This window comes from Lupinus angustifolius, chromosome LG19 (assembly GCF_001865875.1).
Source record: "Lupinus angustifolius cultivar Tanjil chromosome LG19, LupAngTanjil_v1.0, whole genome shotgun sequence".
NCBI classification, from domain to species: domain Eukaryota; kingdom Viridiplantae; phylum Streptophyta; class Magnoliopsida; order Fabales; family Fabaceae; genus Lupinus; species Lupinus angustifolius.
In genome coordinates this window covers 8,161,560-8,178,629 of record NC_032027.1, presented here as the reverse complement: position 1 = coordinate 8,178,629, position 17,070 = coordinate 8,161,560, and the positions used below count along the sequence as shown (strand labels likewise).

At 34.1% G+C, this 17,070-nt stretch overlaps 1 protein-coding gene across 3 annotated transcripts in view; it reads right to left on the bottom strand.

Annotated features, from left to right (window-relative positions):
- Window positions 2,370–17,070, bottom strand: part of LOC109334220 (midasin) — a 48,347-nt gene continuing 33,646 nt past the window's right edge. The window contains exons 47-77 of one of the 3 annotated variants that reach the window (XM_019569858.1): window positions 16,558–16,707; window positions 14,864–15,043; window positions 14,595–14,783; window positions 14,390–14,506; window positions 14,069–14,293; window positions 13,851–13,973; window positions 12,766–12,847; window positions 12,529–12,659; window positions 12,255–12,419; window positions 11,465–11,540; window positions 11,283–11,395; window positions 10,484–10,548; window positions 10,282–10,395; window positions 9,983–10,051; window positions 9,734–9,890; window positions 8,817–8,977; window positions 8,645–8,736; window positions 8,314–8,540; window positions 7,962–8,216; window positions 7,356–7,565; window positions 6,928–7,086; window positions 6,620–6,844; window positions 6,236–6,535; window positions 6,005–6,151; window positions 5,616–5,822; window positions 3,798–5,519; window positions 3,401–3,682; window positions 3,107–3,286; window positions 2,917–3,015; window positions 2,720–2,845; window positions 2,370–2,575 (exon numbers count right to left, since the gene is read on the bottom strand). In XM_019569858.1, the coding sequence (XP_019425403.1) occupies window positions 2,540–2,575; window positions 2,720–2,845; window positions 2,917–3,015; window positions 3,107–3,286; window positions 3,401–3,682; window positions 3,798–5,519; window positions 5,616–5,822; window positions 6,005–6,151; window positions 6,236–6,535; window positions 6,620–6,844; window positions 6,928–7,086; window positions 7,356–7,565; window positions 7,962–8,216; window positions 8,314–8,540; window positions 8,645–8,736; window positions 8,817–8,977; window positions 9,734–9,890; window positions 9,983–10,051; window positions 10,282–10,395; window positions 10,484–10,548; window positions 11,283–11,395; window positions 11,465–11,540; window positions 12,255–12,419; window positions 12,529–12,659; window positions 12,766–12,847; window positions 13,851–13,973; window positions 14,069–14,293; window positions 14,390–14,506; window positions 14,595–14,783; window positions 14,864–15,043; window positions 16,558–16,707 (6,384 nt within the window). In that variant the 3' untranslated portion in view covers window positions 2,370–2,539. The remainder of the gene's footprint in view (window positions 2,576–2,719; window positions 2,846–2,916; window positions 3,016–3,106; window positions 3,287–3,400; window positions 3,683–3,797; window positions 5,520–5,615; window positions 5,823–6,004; window positions 6,152–6,235; window positions 6,536–6,619; window positions 6,845–6,927; window positions 7,087–7,355; window positions 7,566–7,961; window positions 8,217–8,313; window positions 8,541–8,644; window positions 8,737–8,816; window positions 8,978–9,733; window positions 9,891–9,982; window positions 10,052–10,281; window positions 10,396–10,483; window positions 10,549–11,282; window positions 11,396–11,464; window positions 11,541–12,254; window positions 12,420–12,528; window positions 12,660–12,765; window positions 12,848–13,850; window positions 13,974–14,068; window positions 14,294–14,389; window positions 14,507–14,594; window positions 14,784–14,863; window positions 15,044–16,557; window positions 16,708–17,070) is intronic. The other 2 variants (XM_019569859.1, XM_019569860.1) reach the window with 2 other exon arrangements.

The window sequence follows — 17,070 nt, the reverse complement described above, 5'->3', positions numbered from 1 at the left end:
TAGGCCAAAATAAAGCTCCAATCTTTTATTAGTCTCTTAATTTGCACACTCATTGTGTGATAGGAATAAGCGCAGTTAATTAGGCAATTGCTTTTATGATTTTATGCAGTTAAAGAGTGGGTTTATAACTTTATATAATATTATTGGCTAAATAGTCAATCCCTAACCTCAAAAACAGGATGGTGAGATGATTGCTATTGGACAATCTTAGAAAACAAATAACGAAGTCTTTATCTCATTAAGTCAAATATTTTGGTAAACAAAATAAGTACTTTATATTATGCAAATAAATGCTCAAATTAAATAAAAAATACACAAAATTCTTAGCTCAAATAAAAAAATGTAGATCTGATAAAAAAAAGTTGGAAAACCCAAGAAAATACAAACTTGTCCCAATATTTGGATCAATTAAGTAATGCAAATGTAGAGGGCTGAATCGAAAACTGCCATTCAAATATAGGATGCAACTATTGAATAGAAAATTGCGAACTGTTTTTCAAAACCAAATGTTAAGCACAACAAGCTAAAACATCAAAAAAATGTTGCAAAACTTTTTAGACCATAGGTTTTAGATCCTAGGTTCCTTTCTTTTGCAAGAGTCCAACAATATACAAAGTCAATGGCGTCATTATCAAATATTTGGTATCTTGTGATTTAACTCTATTTTAATGAATTATGAAGATCTTTCTTTCTTAGTTATTATCTTTTTTATAGACGTCAACAAGGCGGAGAAATGAATGTGATTTTATTTTTTTCTAACACAAAAAATGAATCCATTTTTAGGAACAAGGTATAGCCCTAAAATTATATTCTACTAAAACTTCATTTAGTTGTACAAGAGAAAATACGAAGAGAAAAATATGTGAGAAAAAAACTAAAAATAGAAAAATAAAGTAGATTTTTGCGTGGTTTGATTTTAGATAAAAAGAAAAGAGAAGAGAAATACCTATATATAGTCTTTTGAATAGAAATCTATTATCTCAAACAATGAAAACATGTTATGTCAATTAAAAATGAATTATTTCTATTTGAGTAAATTACACTAACACCCCCTGAGTTTTAGTAAAATTACACAAACCACCCCTCACTTTTCTACACCTCCACAAACCTCCCATGTTTTTAAACTTTTATTACATTGACCACCCCTGCATAAGAAAGAAGTGTAATTTTTTAAACAAAAAATGTGATAAATGCAATTAAGTTAAACAAAACATGATATATTGTGTAGACAAGTCTAAATAATATACAAATCAATGTATCTTTATTATTTTTTGTTACAAAATGCATCAACAATTCTAAAGAAATATTGTTTAAATCACTCTTATAATATAGTGTAACAAACCAAAAAAATAAAGAAATATTGACTCATATATTATTTGCACGTGTCTCCACAATATATCATGTTTTGTTTAGCTTAATTGCATTTATCACATTTTTTGTTTAAAAGATTACACTTATTTCTTATGCCGGGGTGGTCAATGTAATGAAAGTTAAAAAATAAAGGAGGTTTGTGTAGGTGTAGAAAAGTGAGAGTGGTTTGTGTAATTTCACTAAAACTCAGGAGGTGTTAGTGTAATTTACTCTTTCTATTTTTATTTCATTATCATTGGCACAAAACAAAATTTGAGATATGGTTTAGCACAATAGATTTTTCTTCCATTTCTTCTCCAAATTTGAGGAGAAAGAAAAAGTATAAATCTTACTTTTTTTCTCTAAACCAAAGGATGGAAAGAGTTTATATCTCTTCAATCTCTCTTTCCTCCTCTTTCTCCTCTTTTTTTATCCTACTAAATGTTGCATAAAGGACTTGAAAGACTTGCAAAATAAACCTTTAATTTTATTCATATACTTTGAGACAAGGCTAACTTCTTAGACATAAGACTTGCAAACTAAACCTTTAATTTTATTCTCACTACTAATTGTAAGTTAGGCAAATCACATTATTAAAGAAGAAAACACCAAGTCCATAACTCGAGGGTTCAAATATTTTCCTCCAATGAATAAAAGAACTTTGCTACATTCAAAACTTTTATTGAAGTAAAAGCAAAAGGATGAAATCTCTATTCAATTTGTTGAAACATTAAATGTTGCGCACAACTACCTAAAGCATTAATGGTTATTCAAAGTAAGGAGAAGACCTAAAACACTTACAGCTAATACATTTATTGAACATCTATAAATAGCCCAAGACACGAAGATTAAAACAACACTTCATTTACAACACTTCTTTTTGTATTAGTTTAAGTTAAAACTTATATCACATTTTTAACCTCTTTATTAAAACATCTTTTAAGTTTTTTTATGAGAATACTAATTATAATAACCTCTACTCACCTCATTTAGATACACGATTGACTTGAAGACATTTGTGATCTAATTTTTTGAATGGAACTAAGAAAATTTAGATAATCAATGAAACAATCATCTGTACATTTGGAATACTATATGTACAAAATGAGAATCACATAACATGTTTCAAAGTTTAGATCAAAATTTCCATGTCTTCCACTCCAAAAAGGAAGCACTGTACTTCAATTAATCAATAGTCCATTGAATTTTGCATAAGCTCCATCCACTGAAATCAGTCAAAAAGAATGATAACGGTTAAATGAAGAAAATGTACATAACAGAATCACTTTATTGACAAACAAAATATCTTTATTTTACTTCCATCCACTGCATTATTATTTTTAATCATTAGAGAAGTTTGTCATGTTACCTGTCTAAGTAGGTTTGCTAGAGTCCTTGGCAGTGCTTCAATGTTCCTCAGAATGATGTAATAAGGAAATGGAAAGGAATCCATGTATTTAGAAAATTTCATATTTCCACCCTCAAAAGATGCTTCCTGCAGTCCAAAAATGTATGAGGAAAAAGGAAAATTTATACTAAGAAATCAATTGAGCAATGAAAATTTACCATGAGATCCATAATGGACTCCTGAGAATTGTCCAGAAGCAAGAAAGCAACCATTCGATTACCGGTTGATACATCTCTAACATACCGCTTCAAGTTTTCCTAGAAAAATCAAAATCGAAGAACGGTAATCAAAGAAGTCGGTATTTATAAAGATAAATAGAATGAATACAGGAAGATTTTAATCAGGTACCTTTTCGTGAAACCGACCATCTGCAATTATTAAAACAAGTTGCTGCAGGGGGCTACGACCAGACGGAAGTCGTGCTTTTACAACTGCAGAATCCAGCTTGTTAGTCAAGAACTTTAACAGATCAACAACTGGCTCATCGGCAATGGTATTCTCTTGCTTAAATGTCAAATTTGAGATCATCTGCTCATCAAAGTCAAAATTTAATAGTCAGTGCCTTCCACATGCATATACAACACAAATACGCATAACAATGTGAATCAAAAGACAACCCATTTCTATATTCATCCCACTAACCTTAACCCCAGCCTCTCCAGTAAATGGCCTATCAAAATCATGCAGTAACTTTATGTTTCCTTTTGTTCCAAAGCTCGCAACAGCCAAGCTCCCCATTTCCAGCTGAGAAATAGCACGACATACTGTAATCATAGCTTCAACAGCGACGTCACCACAGCAACTCTCTGACATACTATGTGAATCATCAATGGCAATCACCACTTGGTAATCACGTTTATTGGGCCTGGTCCGTCTGAGCCATATTTTATCTTTACGATAGTGACTTGCAATGTATGCAATTACCTGAGAATTTTTTGTTTTAAATTGGAAAGAGGTTAAGTACTAATATATCCCCAACAATTGTACGTTAATATAAGGTGTAAAGTCTAAATCTATGTATAAGAATATAATCATCTACCTTCTTCATATTTATCCTTTTGCCAGTTCTATAATCTCCTTGAAGTTTGCTTGCCACAGTGGGCTGCATTACAAGGCGCAATTGTTCAGCCAACTCCAAAGACAATTTTGTTGTGCTAAGTTCATATTTTCTCCACAGAGCAGTGGCATTATCTTTCATATGATTAGGATCATCACTTGGATCATGGCTTTTACCCAAATCATTGTCTTCAACTGAAAGTTCATTCAGTCTATCTATGTTCTCACTAATGTATGATCTCCTGAACGAAATCAAATCTTTAGGCTGATTTTCAGGATCGTTATTCTCCATAGTGATAGGTTTCACTGACTCTTCGTCTTGGGATTTTTCTATGGCTGATGCATTCAATTGATCCTTTTTTTCATTTTTGGGGATTAATGATGAACTGTTTACAGAATCTACTTCAGGTTTTTTCTTTTCAAACTGCAACTGTACATCTTTTTCTCCAGCATGACTATCTTTATCAAGCTTATCAGCATCAATATTTTTGTCGACCTGTTCTGATGAAGCAGGCCCCAATGCCTGATCTGTCCCCTTTTCAAACTCAGAAACATAGCCATACTCATCAGCATTATCATCTTCCATTTTGTCCTTCTCGTCTATATCATCTCCTTCAATATCACCAGATACTCTAATTTTTTCTTTCCAGTACTCAAGTGCATCACCTAGGCTTCGATAAGGATTTGGTTTGTTTTCCTGGAAAGAAGAATGCTCATCCTGTGGAGGATGAGATTTAGGTAGGCTTTCCTCGAACCCCCCAGTGTTTGATGAATCTGACATCTTAACATCCATATCAGACATACCAGTGGAAGGAAAGCCTCCCAGGAGAGAAGGATTGTCAATGTCATGATCATTATTGGACCAATTTGATTCTGATGCCATATTTTCGGGACCAGATGTTTGTTGATCAACCTTGGACTGTGATGCTAACTCAGCAGAGGAAACTTGTTCATTAACCAAGTTAGAAGGTTCAGATGTATCTTTCTTTGGTTCTGTGGAATTCATGTCAGCATTGTCTTGCTGGTCCGGACATTGCTCGTCCTTTTCTGAGGTCTGATCAAGTTCAGTATGTGCTTCTTCCATATTTTCATCGGTTGGGTATGTCTCTTCATCCTGGTTATCATTTCCATTCTCTGCTGGATCACCTTGCTCTTCCGGATCTTCCACAGGATCCATGTCTTCCACTTCCATGGGATCTTCCACTTCAGACTTTTGTTCCAGCTCATCAGGATTCAACCCATTAGGATCAGAATGATCTGCCTCTTTATCCATATTTAACTCAGTTTCATTCTCTTCATCACCAATGTCATCCTGGGTTTCAATGTCATCATTCTGAGCATCGCCTTCATCACCATTATCACCCCCCGGCTCATCTGTGGCAGAATCATCCTTGGCTCTTAGCTCTTTTTTGCTTCCATCTTTATCCTTAACCGAAGGTCCAGGTTCAGAGTTTTCTTTTGTATCATTATTAGGGGTTTCATCTTCATTCTTATCCCAGACCTTCTCGTCAACTGCTTCACTGTCTGGTCCAGTGGGGCCCATTTCAGAATCAAGTTCATTATTCTCACCATCAACGTCTTCATCTTCATCTTCTCCAGAGTCCTCACTAAGGCTTACAGCATCAGCTGCAAAATCCTGCTCCATCTCAATGCCTGTAGTGTTGCTACTCGGGACTTCCTTAGAGTCGTCTTCTTTATCATTTGGCTGCAGGATAGACGAGAAGAACATTTTACATAGTTTTCAAACTATACAACAGAAGAATCTTGCCAAATGCTGTAAATTAAATATGCCACTGCAAACCTGATCACGTGTTCCCAGTAGCTGATCTTCATCAGTAATCTGATCACTGACATCTTTTAATCCAACACCCTCCCCCATGCCTGTTCCATTTGCATCTTCAGATGTATCAACGGTCCCATCATTTTCCTCGTTTTCATTTGAAATTCCAAAGCCTTTGGAAAATAACGAAGCTAAAATATTTGCAATAACATGAGTTGTCAACGATACCTGAAAATTGACATACAGAATTAGATCATGCAAATACAAACCAATGAGAATAATAATTTGCAAAACTTCACAAAATGAGTAAGTATTATCTGAATGTAGGATACACCAAATACATCATAAAAATTGAAAAGGAAAAAAAAGTTATGCTTCTACAGAATGAGGTAAGTCAGTATTAGCCTTACTGATCTGTGCATGGTCAAGAAACTTTTCATGAGCTCATCACCGAAATTCAGAAATAGATCCATGAACATATGCAGGTCTCTAAAACAGGCTCCTACTTTCAAAGAGTAACTGTTGATTTCAGTACCACAATGATTCGCCAGTTTCTCCTACACAACGAATGTAACACTAATTTAGTAATATAGCAAAAAGAGTATCAAAACTAAAATAACCTGAAATGGAACAAAACTTACCCCAGAAGCGATAGTTTTGTAAACATTCTCACATAGTTTGTCCACACTGACAATTGTAACAATTGAGTCAAATATAAATTCCCATGAAGCAATATTAACCACAGAGTCTTCAACCATAGGGATGTTGCTTGACAAAATTAAATTCTGCAACACAGTTGAAATATGCTGATACGTAGACGTAAGAGCTTCATCGAACCCTGCATTAAGCTCAGCAAGGTTCTGTGTACAAAATCTATCCTCGCCATATGAATCTACTGAATTGGAATTTGACGTGGTAAACTCTTTCTCGATTAATTTTGCCTGAAGAGTAAATGTTTTTCAAACAATGGTCCAAACTAAAATAACTAGGCTTTGAAGGGTTATGTCAAAAGATTGAATAAATACCGTCTCAATTATTTCTTCAAAATGAAGAATCAAAACTTCTTTAGCTGTGCTTCTAGCTTGATCTCTCTCCCATTGTGCAAGAAAATGCTCCTTAAAATCTTTTATTGCCTTGAAGTTTTCACACACCAGCTGCTCCATTTCTTGAGTAACAAAACAGAGTTGTGAGGAAGAACCCACAGCAGTGACAGCTTTTGTCCTCCCAACTAGGTATTGATCCAGTGACTCCTGTAATTATGTTTCCATAAACAGAAAGCAATTGGTATATCTGTAAATTTAAAACAATCCACAATAATAAACAATAAACATACCTTGGATTTGCAAAACACTGGTAAAAATTCTTCAATGGAAGCAATCATTTCACTGACTGAAGGTCTTGTTTTTTGACATGTGTTTAAATGGCTATTTTCTAACGTCCTTAGTAAAAGCAATTCCTCATGTGATATAGCACACAAATTATCAAACAATTGCTGCGTTATCAAGAAAGAAAACTAATATAAGAAACATAGAACATAATAGAAGTAACTAATAAGGGGTGGCCCAATGCATAAGGCCTCCCACCTAGTGGAGTTTGGGGAGGGTAGATGAACGCAACCTTACACTCGCAAGCGAAGAGGCTGTTTCCAGGATTTGAACCCATAACCTCCAGGTCACAAGGTAAGCAACCTTACCGTGGCGCTTGGATTCATCCTCAATAGAAGAAACTAATATTAAATAAAATTGTAATGATAACACCTACCTTTTGTTGCCACATGCATTTATAAGTGGAAAGCTGTTTAGGAATAATAGAGCACGAATAAATAGTATTATCATCAGCAGACGAGCACTTTCCCAGAGTGGACACACAGTTTCTTAAGCATTTCAATTGTTTGTCAAAAACACTGGCAGCAGCAAGTTGCTTCTGTTGTATCTCGACTAGCTGATTTATGAAAGATCTAGACCTGTCAACCTGTATAAACAAAGTTTACATATCAAATACTTCACTTCTTACCACATAAATATGACACAAGGTCATGCAGTAGACAACTAGACATGTATAATCCACTTAACAAACAGCCTTTATCAATGCGAAGAAAAATGAAATACCATAAAATGAGAAAAGGGTGAATTGAAGAAAAAAGTAACAGAAAAAACAATGAGCAAACAAAGAAAAAGATTATGTAAAAAGGAGAAACATTCATAAAGCACAAGATTTTGAAAAAATGGTTTTTATGAAGGAACTGATTGTAGTATAAACATTTCTGTAAGAGCAAGTACTCGGATGAGTAACTTATCCTGAATATTTTTTGTTTTAAATTTAGTCATCCTCAAGGCAGCAATATTTTAAAAAAAGAAGATAATTTACCTGCTCAAGAGTTATATCTTTATGAGGATTGTCGCATATGTCCTGCAGATGGCGCACAGACACAACACTCTTGAAATAATGTTCAGTGCCTGTTTTCCACTCTACTAATAAGTTTTCTTCAGGGTCATCCTTATGTTCAACTACAGCATCAATTTCTGAGGTTACACATGCTAATTTATTACTGCTTGGAAGTAAATGCTCCATGTTCTCAGAAAGCTGAAGGAACCACCATGTTTTAATCTGTTCCTGTATGTTCTTAATTAAGAGAAAGTTAGAAAAAAATTAATAGAAAAGCTTTCTAAAAAAGTTTCACACCTAGGCATTAATTAACAAAAACAGTGAAGTTTCACACCTCCTTATATGTAGATTTGTGGCGAGACAACCCACTGCTTTCTAAAAGCTTAAGAAGCTCAGCTAAAGCTCTTCTCTTCCCTCTACTCTTTTTTTCTTCCTTCCATAAATCACCACAGTCAACCGCTGTAAAATAAATTTGTTCAATCATATGCCACACAGCTTCCCATCCCTTCACGTTAAGTTCATGCACGGAATCACCACAAGGTATAGATATGCCTAGAACATCTGCACAAATTATCATGTTCTCCATATTACTGAATAAAAAACCAGCCAGAGAAAATAAACTAGAAACCTGAGAAAGAGAGGATAGGAAAACAACAGGGAAAAACCTTTAACATTATCCCCATGTGAAGACAGAACATTAAAAAACTTGTGCAAAGCACACTCTAGTTTTTTGCTGCAGTTCTCAAACCATGCCGACCTACACAATAGAAGGCATGTCAACCAACTTACAATTACAACAACTACAGTATATAGTATGTCCATGAGCAATGGGATAACCTGTTTTCCTCACTGAAAAGCATCAAATCAAAAGCACCATTGACTGAGCCCTTATTTAGAACATTATAACTGAGCTTATGACCATGAAACAATTGAGATTTTGCTCCATTATGTGCAGCTTCTTGCTTAAGGAAGATCAACACGGGTTCTTCCAGAATATCCTTCACAAATAAGATAAAAGAGAAACGTATAAAAATCATGCTACAAGTCTGTTGTGCAGAAAGAGAACATTTGGAAAAAAATAAGACTTGCCCATATATGAGAGTACAAACAAACAAGCAAAGAATTAAATCATCTCAGTTTCAATTTTCAAATTGTAAGGATTTGCTACAGCATAAGACCTGCTCCCCACTCAAACAAGCACACCAATCATTTTATTTACAACACAAAGTAGAAATTCCACATAGCTTTACATACTACTCCTATGAAAAGAAAGTAGAAAATAACTAAGGTATATGGGTAAATGATAGCAAATGAAAACGAGAAGAGATTATTCCAAATATACCACACATGCTCAAATTATAAGGAAAACAACACTATTTGAAATGTTACGATTCAGGAATAACAATGCTGTTCATGCAACAGGGGGAAGCGGAGGAGCCAATGCATTACCACAAATCAGTATAACATGTGAAAAAAATGTTTGCCGGCAAAAATTATATTAAAAAATTAATACAAAGCATTAAAATAATTGAATATTGTAACAAGTCATGTAATGTAAACAAATGCAAGATTCCTGGTACATATTGACATTAGAGAAGAAGCTAGCTTGACTCGATTAATTGTTTGATTGGCAGTTGCTGATACAGTTCATGTGTAAAATTAATCACTGGAGTGAACAGTGACAACACAAAAAAAACACTGATTCTCATTGTCATATATGTTTTATAGAGGCAAATAGATAGTTAGACACTTACAGTAAACTTCTGTATAAGCTTCTTCAACTTCTGCCTGCTCTTTTTCAAGTTGTCAAGAGATAAGTAACTCTTACCATGCTCCCATCGACAAAGTTTTACTAGTGCTTTAAGTTCAGTGTCAATTTCTTTCCTACTATCATCAATGTACTTCAATACACTGCATTCGGTCGCATGATTAGTCAATCACAGACATGTAATATAGACGGGCAAAACAAGGATCTGGAGCAACAATAAGAGAAAGGAACTCACAATGGTAAAAACTGCACATAAAATCCAAATATATTGTACAAGAATGTCGACTGTTCCATCCAACAAGGACTGCAATGCTCAGTAAGGAAGAAAAACCTTAGCTTACATTTCAAATAAGCTAACATGACAACTATTCAATATTTATTGGTAAATATTCACATCAAAATATGATTAGCAGCCTGAAAAAAAAATTGTTGAATATCCTTTTGCAAGAGGATCAAATTAAAAAACTGTCGATTGGCTAGCTCTAATAGTTTTTTGGATGAAAAAAGTTTAACTGCTAGAACTACAAATCATACCTGGAATTAATTTTGAGGCATGTACTGATATGGTTTTGACCAAGGAAAGCAAATATAAGCTGAAGACGTTTCCTGAATTCACCAACGCTGGATGTGTGAATGAAGTCCTCCAAGCTGCAAAATTCACAAGCAAAATAAAGGTAATTCAATCTAACAGGTCCAAAAAATCTAAAAAGATGTAACTTCAAATCTAAAAACATGCCTTTGGACAATTGATTGAACAGAAGATTCACTGGGTTGAAGAACAGAATACAGAGGAAACCACAACTGCATCAAAAGCAAATGAGGAAAAAATAAGCTATTTCCAACATAATATATCAGAATATGCTTAAAAAGAAAAAAATGTAATATTAAAGCATGTCATAATTAGATGTAAAAATATATTTCTATAATCTATTACTCATACAATGATTTCCTTTATAATTAATCATGATTAAATTAGTTTTAAGTTTGGATTTATTAGCTCCAAACCATTTTAAGATAATTTATTTGGTTAGGATTTAATAGATATCACTGTAAAAATATGTTTCTATAAAAAATGAAAAAGCTTTTCCAAATGTAAAGATTATCTTCTAAAATCAGTTTTCCCAAAAATAACCACACATCTCATTTTTTGTGAAAAAACATCTTTTACCTATTAGGATAGTGTAGTTAGCTAGGCATAAGCTAATATATGTAAATGTAAAATTGTACGGTTAAATTATTTCTTAAAAACAAAAGTGAAAATTTCACTATAGTCAAATACATCAAAGAAATAAGAAAATATTAAACAGATGACGAACAAACAAGGAAGCACATTAAACAAGCAAAGCTCGGAAGCACATTAAACAAGCAAAGCTCATCAGTTCCTCCTGTGAAATGGGTGAAGAAGTTGCAATAATATGGAAATATTAGTAATTTGTATAGTCAGTTGCATACAATCGGGTCTTCTGGAACTACAATAATTCGATAAGTCATAAATAAAAATGCAATAATAATAAATAAGAAATGCATGGTCTCACTTTTGCAGCATTGTTCTCAAACTGATCCAAGACCTCATCAAGCAGAGTGGGCCAAGACCCAATTTCCATCTTTTGCCATGACGACAACAGATCAAAAACAGATTTGAATTGATCTACAAGCCATTTAAAAAAATTAGTAACATACAAAGTATTCAGTTGCCTAGTGAAAAAAAAAATCTTACTTGAGAGGGAAAACTTTGAACCACTTTCTTGCATAATTTGTGCTTTGTGCAATAAAAACTGCAACCCTGAAAAGGCCTACAAAGGAAAGAACAGATGGGCAATACACAGTAAAGTTGTTTTTCTGCTCATTTCAATAATTTTATGACTTCTAGTGGCATGACCCATAAATCTACTTGCCCGACAAATCTCAACAAAATGTTATTATTGAATGTAAACTCTGTCACACCATTGAAACTGAAATTATTCTTCTACTGAGTGTCACACACCTTTAAAATTTTGGGGTGAGGCAATTCTCATGAACATGATTTAGTGAAGATAATTGAGGTTGATTGTCATCATGCCAGTCAAAAGGTTAATTGGCTTCACTAAATCTCTTAGAGATCCAGGAATACCATGTATATGTAAAGTAGTTGGATGCATTCAACACATATACACCAACTTGAAGAGTGTTGAGATTCATGAGATCAATTAGATGTTGTTGTATTTATTATATTTCACTACATTTGTTTATATGGTTTGAGAAACATATCTTGAAATTATTTCTTATGATTTTGTTTCAATAAAGTCAAGGAATTCTCATTATAAATACAAAATGACTTACTGCACAATACTAAGATTCAGATAAATAATTAGTCCTTTTCAAATAACCAAAACAATACTAATTCAGTCCTTTTCGACAGACCAAACCCTAGTATTTGTAAAGAAATTTCTCCTTGTTATATTCACATTCTGTACATTCGAAAATAACCAATATGTATAGGAAATAGGAGTCTGGTTAGTTACTCATACCTTGGCTAAAGGGATACCCGATGGAAGACTCAAGAGCATGTCAATTATATCCAAAATTTTCTGAAGATCATTATGATCTGCCCACTCATTTAGAAGGGGGAGAATCTCCTTTTGGATAGGTGTAAGTACATTCAACATGTTTGCCATCTCAGGAGCATTTGAATCCTTGACCCCAGAAAGAACAAAAGGTTACACAGGCCATGACGTGAATACAACAACAGCAAAGGGGAACAACAAAGATTCCAAAATATAAAAACAACGGAGCTTGGCACACCTTGTAAAAATTGTATCTGGTAACAGTTTTATGAGATGAAAGAAACTTCCTTTTATAGTCCAAACAGAGATAAAATAAGTGCTCTGGCATGAGTTTAGCATCTAATTTGGGCAACATTGAAGTGTGGACACCTAACAGAGGAAGGAAATGTCAGGATCGAAAATGAAACATAAAATCATTAGCAATGACAAACAAGTCCAAAATACTTTTCAAAGAGCAAATCTGTACTACAGCTACCTTTGATTAAATCGGTACCCAATGTATATGTGTCAATGAAGGAAAGCATCCGATCTGCATCAGAAACTTGGAATGTTCCAGGCTGGACATACAACAAAAAGGTATCATAACTGTATGAGTGATAAATTATGCAATCCAAACAGAGACAAAGACAGATATACACATGGGAATAGATGAATAATAAGAAAGCTTCCGGTAAACACATTGAGCAGAATCATAGAATGGTAAGTGATGGAGCGAGATCCAAGGACGATAGAGATCAATACCAAAGTTAAGTAGGAAATTGATATACCGCCCAGTATGACTATTCAGAAGGGTTGGGAATCTATCCATGGACGTATGGTAGTTGGTAGAATATGAATCGTACAATATGTATGACGATTCAATATGGGTTGACTGACCTATTAGATAATATTAAAACCGGGTATCATTATTTCTTCTTGCTATTATGATGAGTTTAATGAATTGACTTTGTGTTATTTCTGCTGATTCTTGCTATCTGAATTCGGTTCCACTACTATGCATGGAAGTATATAAATATATTTATTATGAAGAGTCAATCATTAACACATTGTCAACCTCTAGTTAATGCATGTTTTAGGTGTAAAAATTTTGAACTATGGAGCAAGGACTTTGTGAGTTAATATGAATAAAGATTTTATTGAATAATCTTAAAATAAAGTATCAAGCTTCTATGAAGCTATGATTTTACAATAAATATGCGATTCAGCATTGTTACTGATCTGGTTAATCAAAAAAGAACAAAACACATTGATATGGACCAGAATTCCATCTACAAGAAATTGAGTAATAGCACGATAACCACGACATATGTTCCTTCAGGATTCTAGTTGGCAGATGTGTTAACTAAGGGACTGCCCACAGAGATGTTCCAAATTGAGCAGAATAATATAAAAATACCTTAGTCAAACAGTTCAGTTTTCCCTTTCAAGACTCAACAAAATTTAGGAGAATAGTTCAATTTATAAACAACTGAGAAACTAGGTAATAAAAATGTTTAACTGCAAATTTGAAAGCATATTCTAGCATAAATATATGAAGAGGACAAGGTTAAACAGACTCACAATTTGGACAAGATCACCAGATCCAAATAACTGATTGTGAACAAAAACCACATTGCTGAGAATAGACTCTTCCAGCTGCTTCCATTCTTCATCCAGATTTTCACATTCCTCCGAGGATTCTATCTGATAGAACAAACATATTTCGTTTCAGACAACTAATGGGCTCAGAATGCAATCAAGAATAGATAATTAGCCTACAAATTCATATTTAAGTTTACTTTGTCAGCAGACTTTTCTTCAGAGGAAAATTCTTTCCACTCAGAAAATGTTTCAGTTGCACTTGAATTTGCAAGAGTTTCAATCTCAACATCAATAACACTCTCAACTTGAAATGCTCGAGGTTTAAACTTGTACTGCTGAGCATCATATTCACTTTTTGACTTTGCATAAACTTTCATACTCATCCATAGGTTGGCAAACTCGTCAAATATTGTGTGCAAGAGCTGATCCAGAATAGAATGAATGTTGTAAGGAAATGTTTGCCACAGTCAGCACAAATTAATTGGTTGACAGTGAATAACAAAAGTAAGGAAATTTACCTTATACGATTCATTATCAATTAGTTTTGCATTGGCTATAGAATGTGCAATCTGAACAAGAATGTTTCGATAGATAGCAGCTTTATATTGCATCACAGATACCTGTTTTTCATTGTTCTGTTGAAGTTATGCACAATACAAATAGATCTTATGCACTATAAATGCAGATTATTAGGGTTGGAATTTAATCCAATTAAGAATATACCTTCTTATCAGCAGCAATGCCAGTTGAAAGATTAATAAGCCTTTGCATCAAACCCATGTCCACCAAATAAAAGCCAGTATCAGAATCTAGTTCATACGAAGGACGCATGTGTAATCCGATGTCATACTTAACAGAAATGAACTTGCTTGAAGCAGCTCGCGGAAAACGCATAAGTGTGTGTAACATTTCCTGGAAAGCTCATCTTGTGAGTTGACAAATGGAAAAAAGTAAATAAATTCAAAAACACCACAATTCATGAAATAAGATACCATAACCAGGCTGATGTTTTCTTGCCCAATTTTATTCAGATATTCTTTTTCCAATTTGCTTGACAGAACCAATGACAATCCTAATTTCATCTCGTATACAGCAACTTGAATCGGTTGAATAATGTCATTATATGCAGTGAATTCAGCCGTCAATCCATCAATAAAACAGGTTGCTGTTTCCTGCAAATCAAAATAAGAAATAAAAATAAATACTGATGTCAACACCCTGTATACTTTAGAGTTCAGTACAGCACCCCTTGCCGAGTCAACAATAGGTGGTTAGGCGAGTTACACATTCAGTTAGGCAGTTGCAAATCTAGTCAGATATGGAACCTAAACCCTGCACCCTAGTGTAAACACCACTTTAATGTCAATAGACAATATTTTCAAATTCAGTTTCTTCTCTCCTTTCTCTCTCTTCCCGCTCTCACCCAATTTCTTAAACAGAATCAAATATTAGAACTAGCAGGGACAATTTTTTATGTTGCCCAAAAGCCTTTGTCATGGTATAAAAGTACTTTTGTTAGCTTCCTTCATGGTATAAAAGTAATTCCAGAGGGGATTGTTTGTCGGAAAAAATAAGGAGATTAGTGAGCTTTGCTTATGCCTTATGTCTTATGTTTCTATTAGGGTATCTAATCCCTGTCCTTATAGTTCTTTTGATCTAATAATTTTTCTTCCTTGAACCATTTTGATTTCTCAAATCAAAATATAATTGGTTGAGGATTTCTATTTGAAAAATGCTACACACTAAGAATTATTCTGCGAAATTTCCAAGTTTCAAGATGGGTCATTGAATAACTATAAATTGTGGGAACATTCAGAAAAATGGCACAACTTTATACCTTTCTAGTATTTTCCTTTCTATTTTCATTAAAATCCAGCATTTTTAATAGAGTTTTATACTAGGCAGTCAATTGTGCGGTACAGCACTGCAATCGCAGAGTGTAGCAAAGTTTCGGGTGTTTCCTGGGACACCATAGTGGATAGCCATGCAGATGGTCGTAGGTAGCACCTGTAGCAGGTCAAATAGTGGCCAAATGGCAAGTCAAGTAGCGGGTCATGGCCCGCTACATATTTTGCTGCGAGTGGAACCCTAATTAACACATTGATTTTACGTAATTTAACATTCATCTTCTTTCCCTTCTACGTTGATTTTGCTATGCCATGTGATTTATACTCGGCTCTCTTTCATCATCATAATTCCAGTATACATGTCCAGTTGCTTAACATAACTTGTCTTTTCTCAGGAGGACTTTTCTTTGGCCCCTAATTGTTTGCCCCATGGTCTCTTTATTGATTCTCTTAGTAAACTAATTGAACTCAACTTTGACATCATGTTCATGTGGTTCTATTTCATGAGACACAACTCTGCTATGGCCCCAACTTCGATCCGCTCTAGAATTTGTAATACTCTTATCTTGATTATTAATTAGGATTATGTCTTTGATATGATGTATTTTAGTATTTTGAGGTTGGCTGCTATCCGCGATTGACTACCTAGGTTTTATCATCTTAAATCTTGTTTGACAAAATTGTGATTTTTTAGGATTATAACTTCTTTTAGAATATTTTAAAATACTGCATTTTACTGAAGAAGCTAAATATTGCATGCATAATGATATTTACATTAAAAAATATTATATAATAACAATGCAAATTAGCAATCCAAATCAGTTCATCACTATATATACCTGCCAGCTGCAGGCCTTGTTAAGAACCAGTTGAAATTCCTCAGCTTCAATACTACTTATCAGAACTTCCAAAGCAGCAACATGTTTGAGAAACTCATTGCATTCATTCATTAACCTCTTGAATTTCCATGGCTCCGAGCGAAACACAATCTAAGTACAAAACAACATCCAATGCTCAATTGAAATAGATAATATGGGGCAGCCCAATACATGAGGCTACCACTAATAGGGCCTAGGAAGGATAGACGTACACAGCTTTACCCTCACAATTGAAATAGATGACAAAGAAAAATGATGCACAGAGACAAGAAGCAAAGGCTCCACACATGAGACCACTTCATACGCAGAAGGGGGGAAATATAATATACACTCGAAAATAATGCAACATGCACATAGAGATGGTAATGCATACATAAATAGCACAGACATCAGTGTAATGCCCCCATAAAAATGGACCGGAGACAAAGGATTAACCAAATATGCAAGCTATAATGTTTTAGCCATAAATGTAAA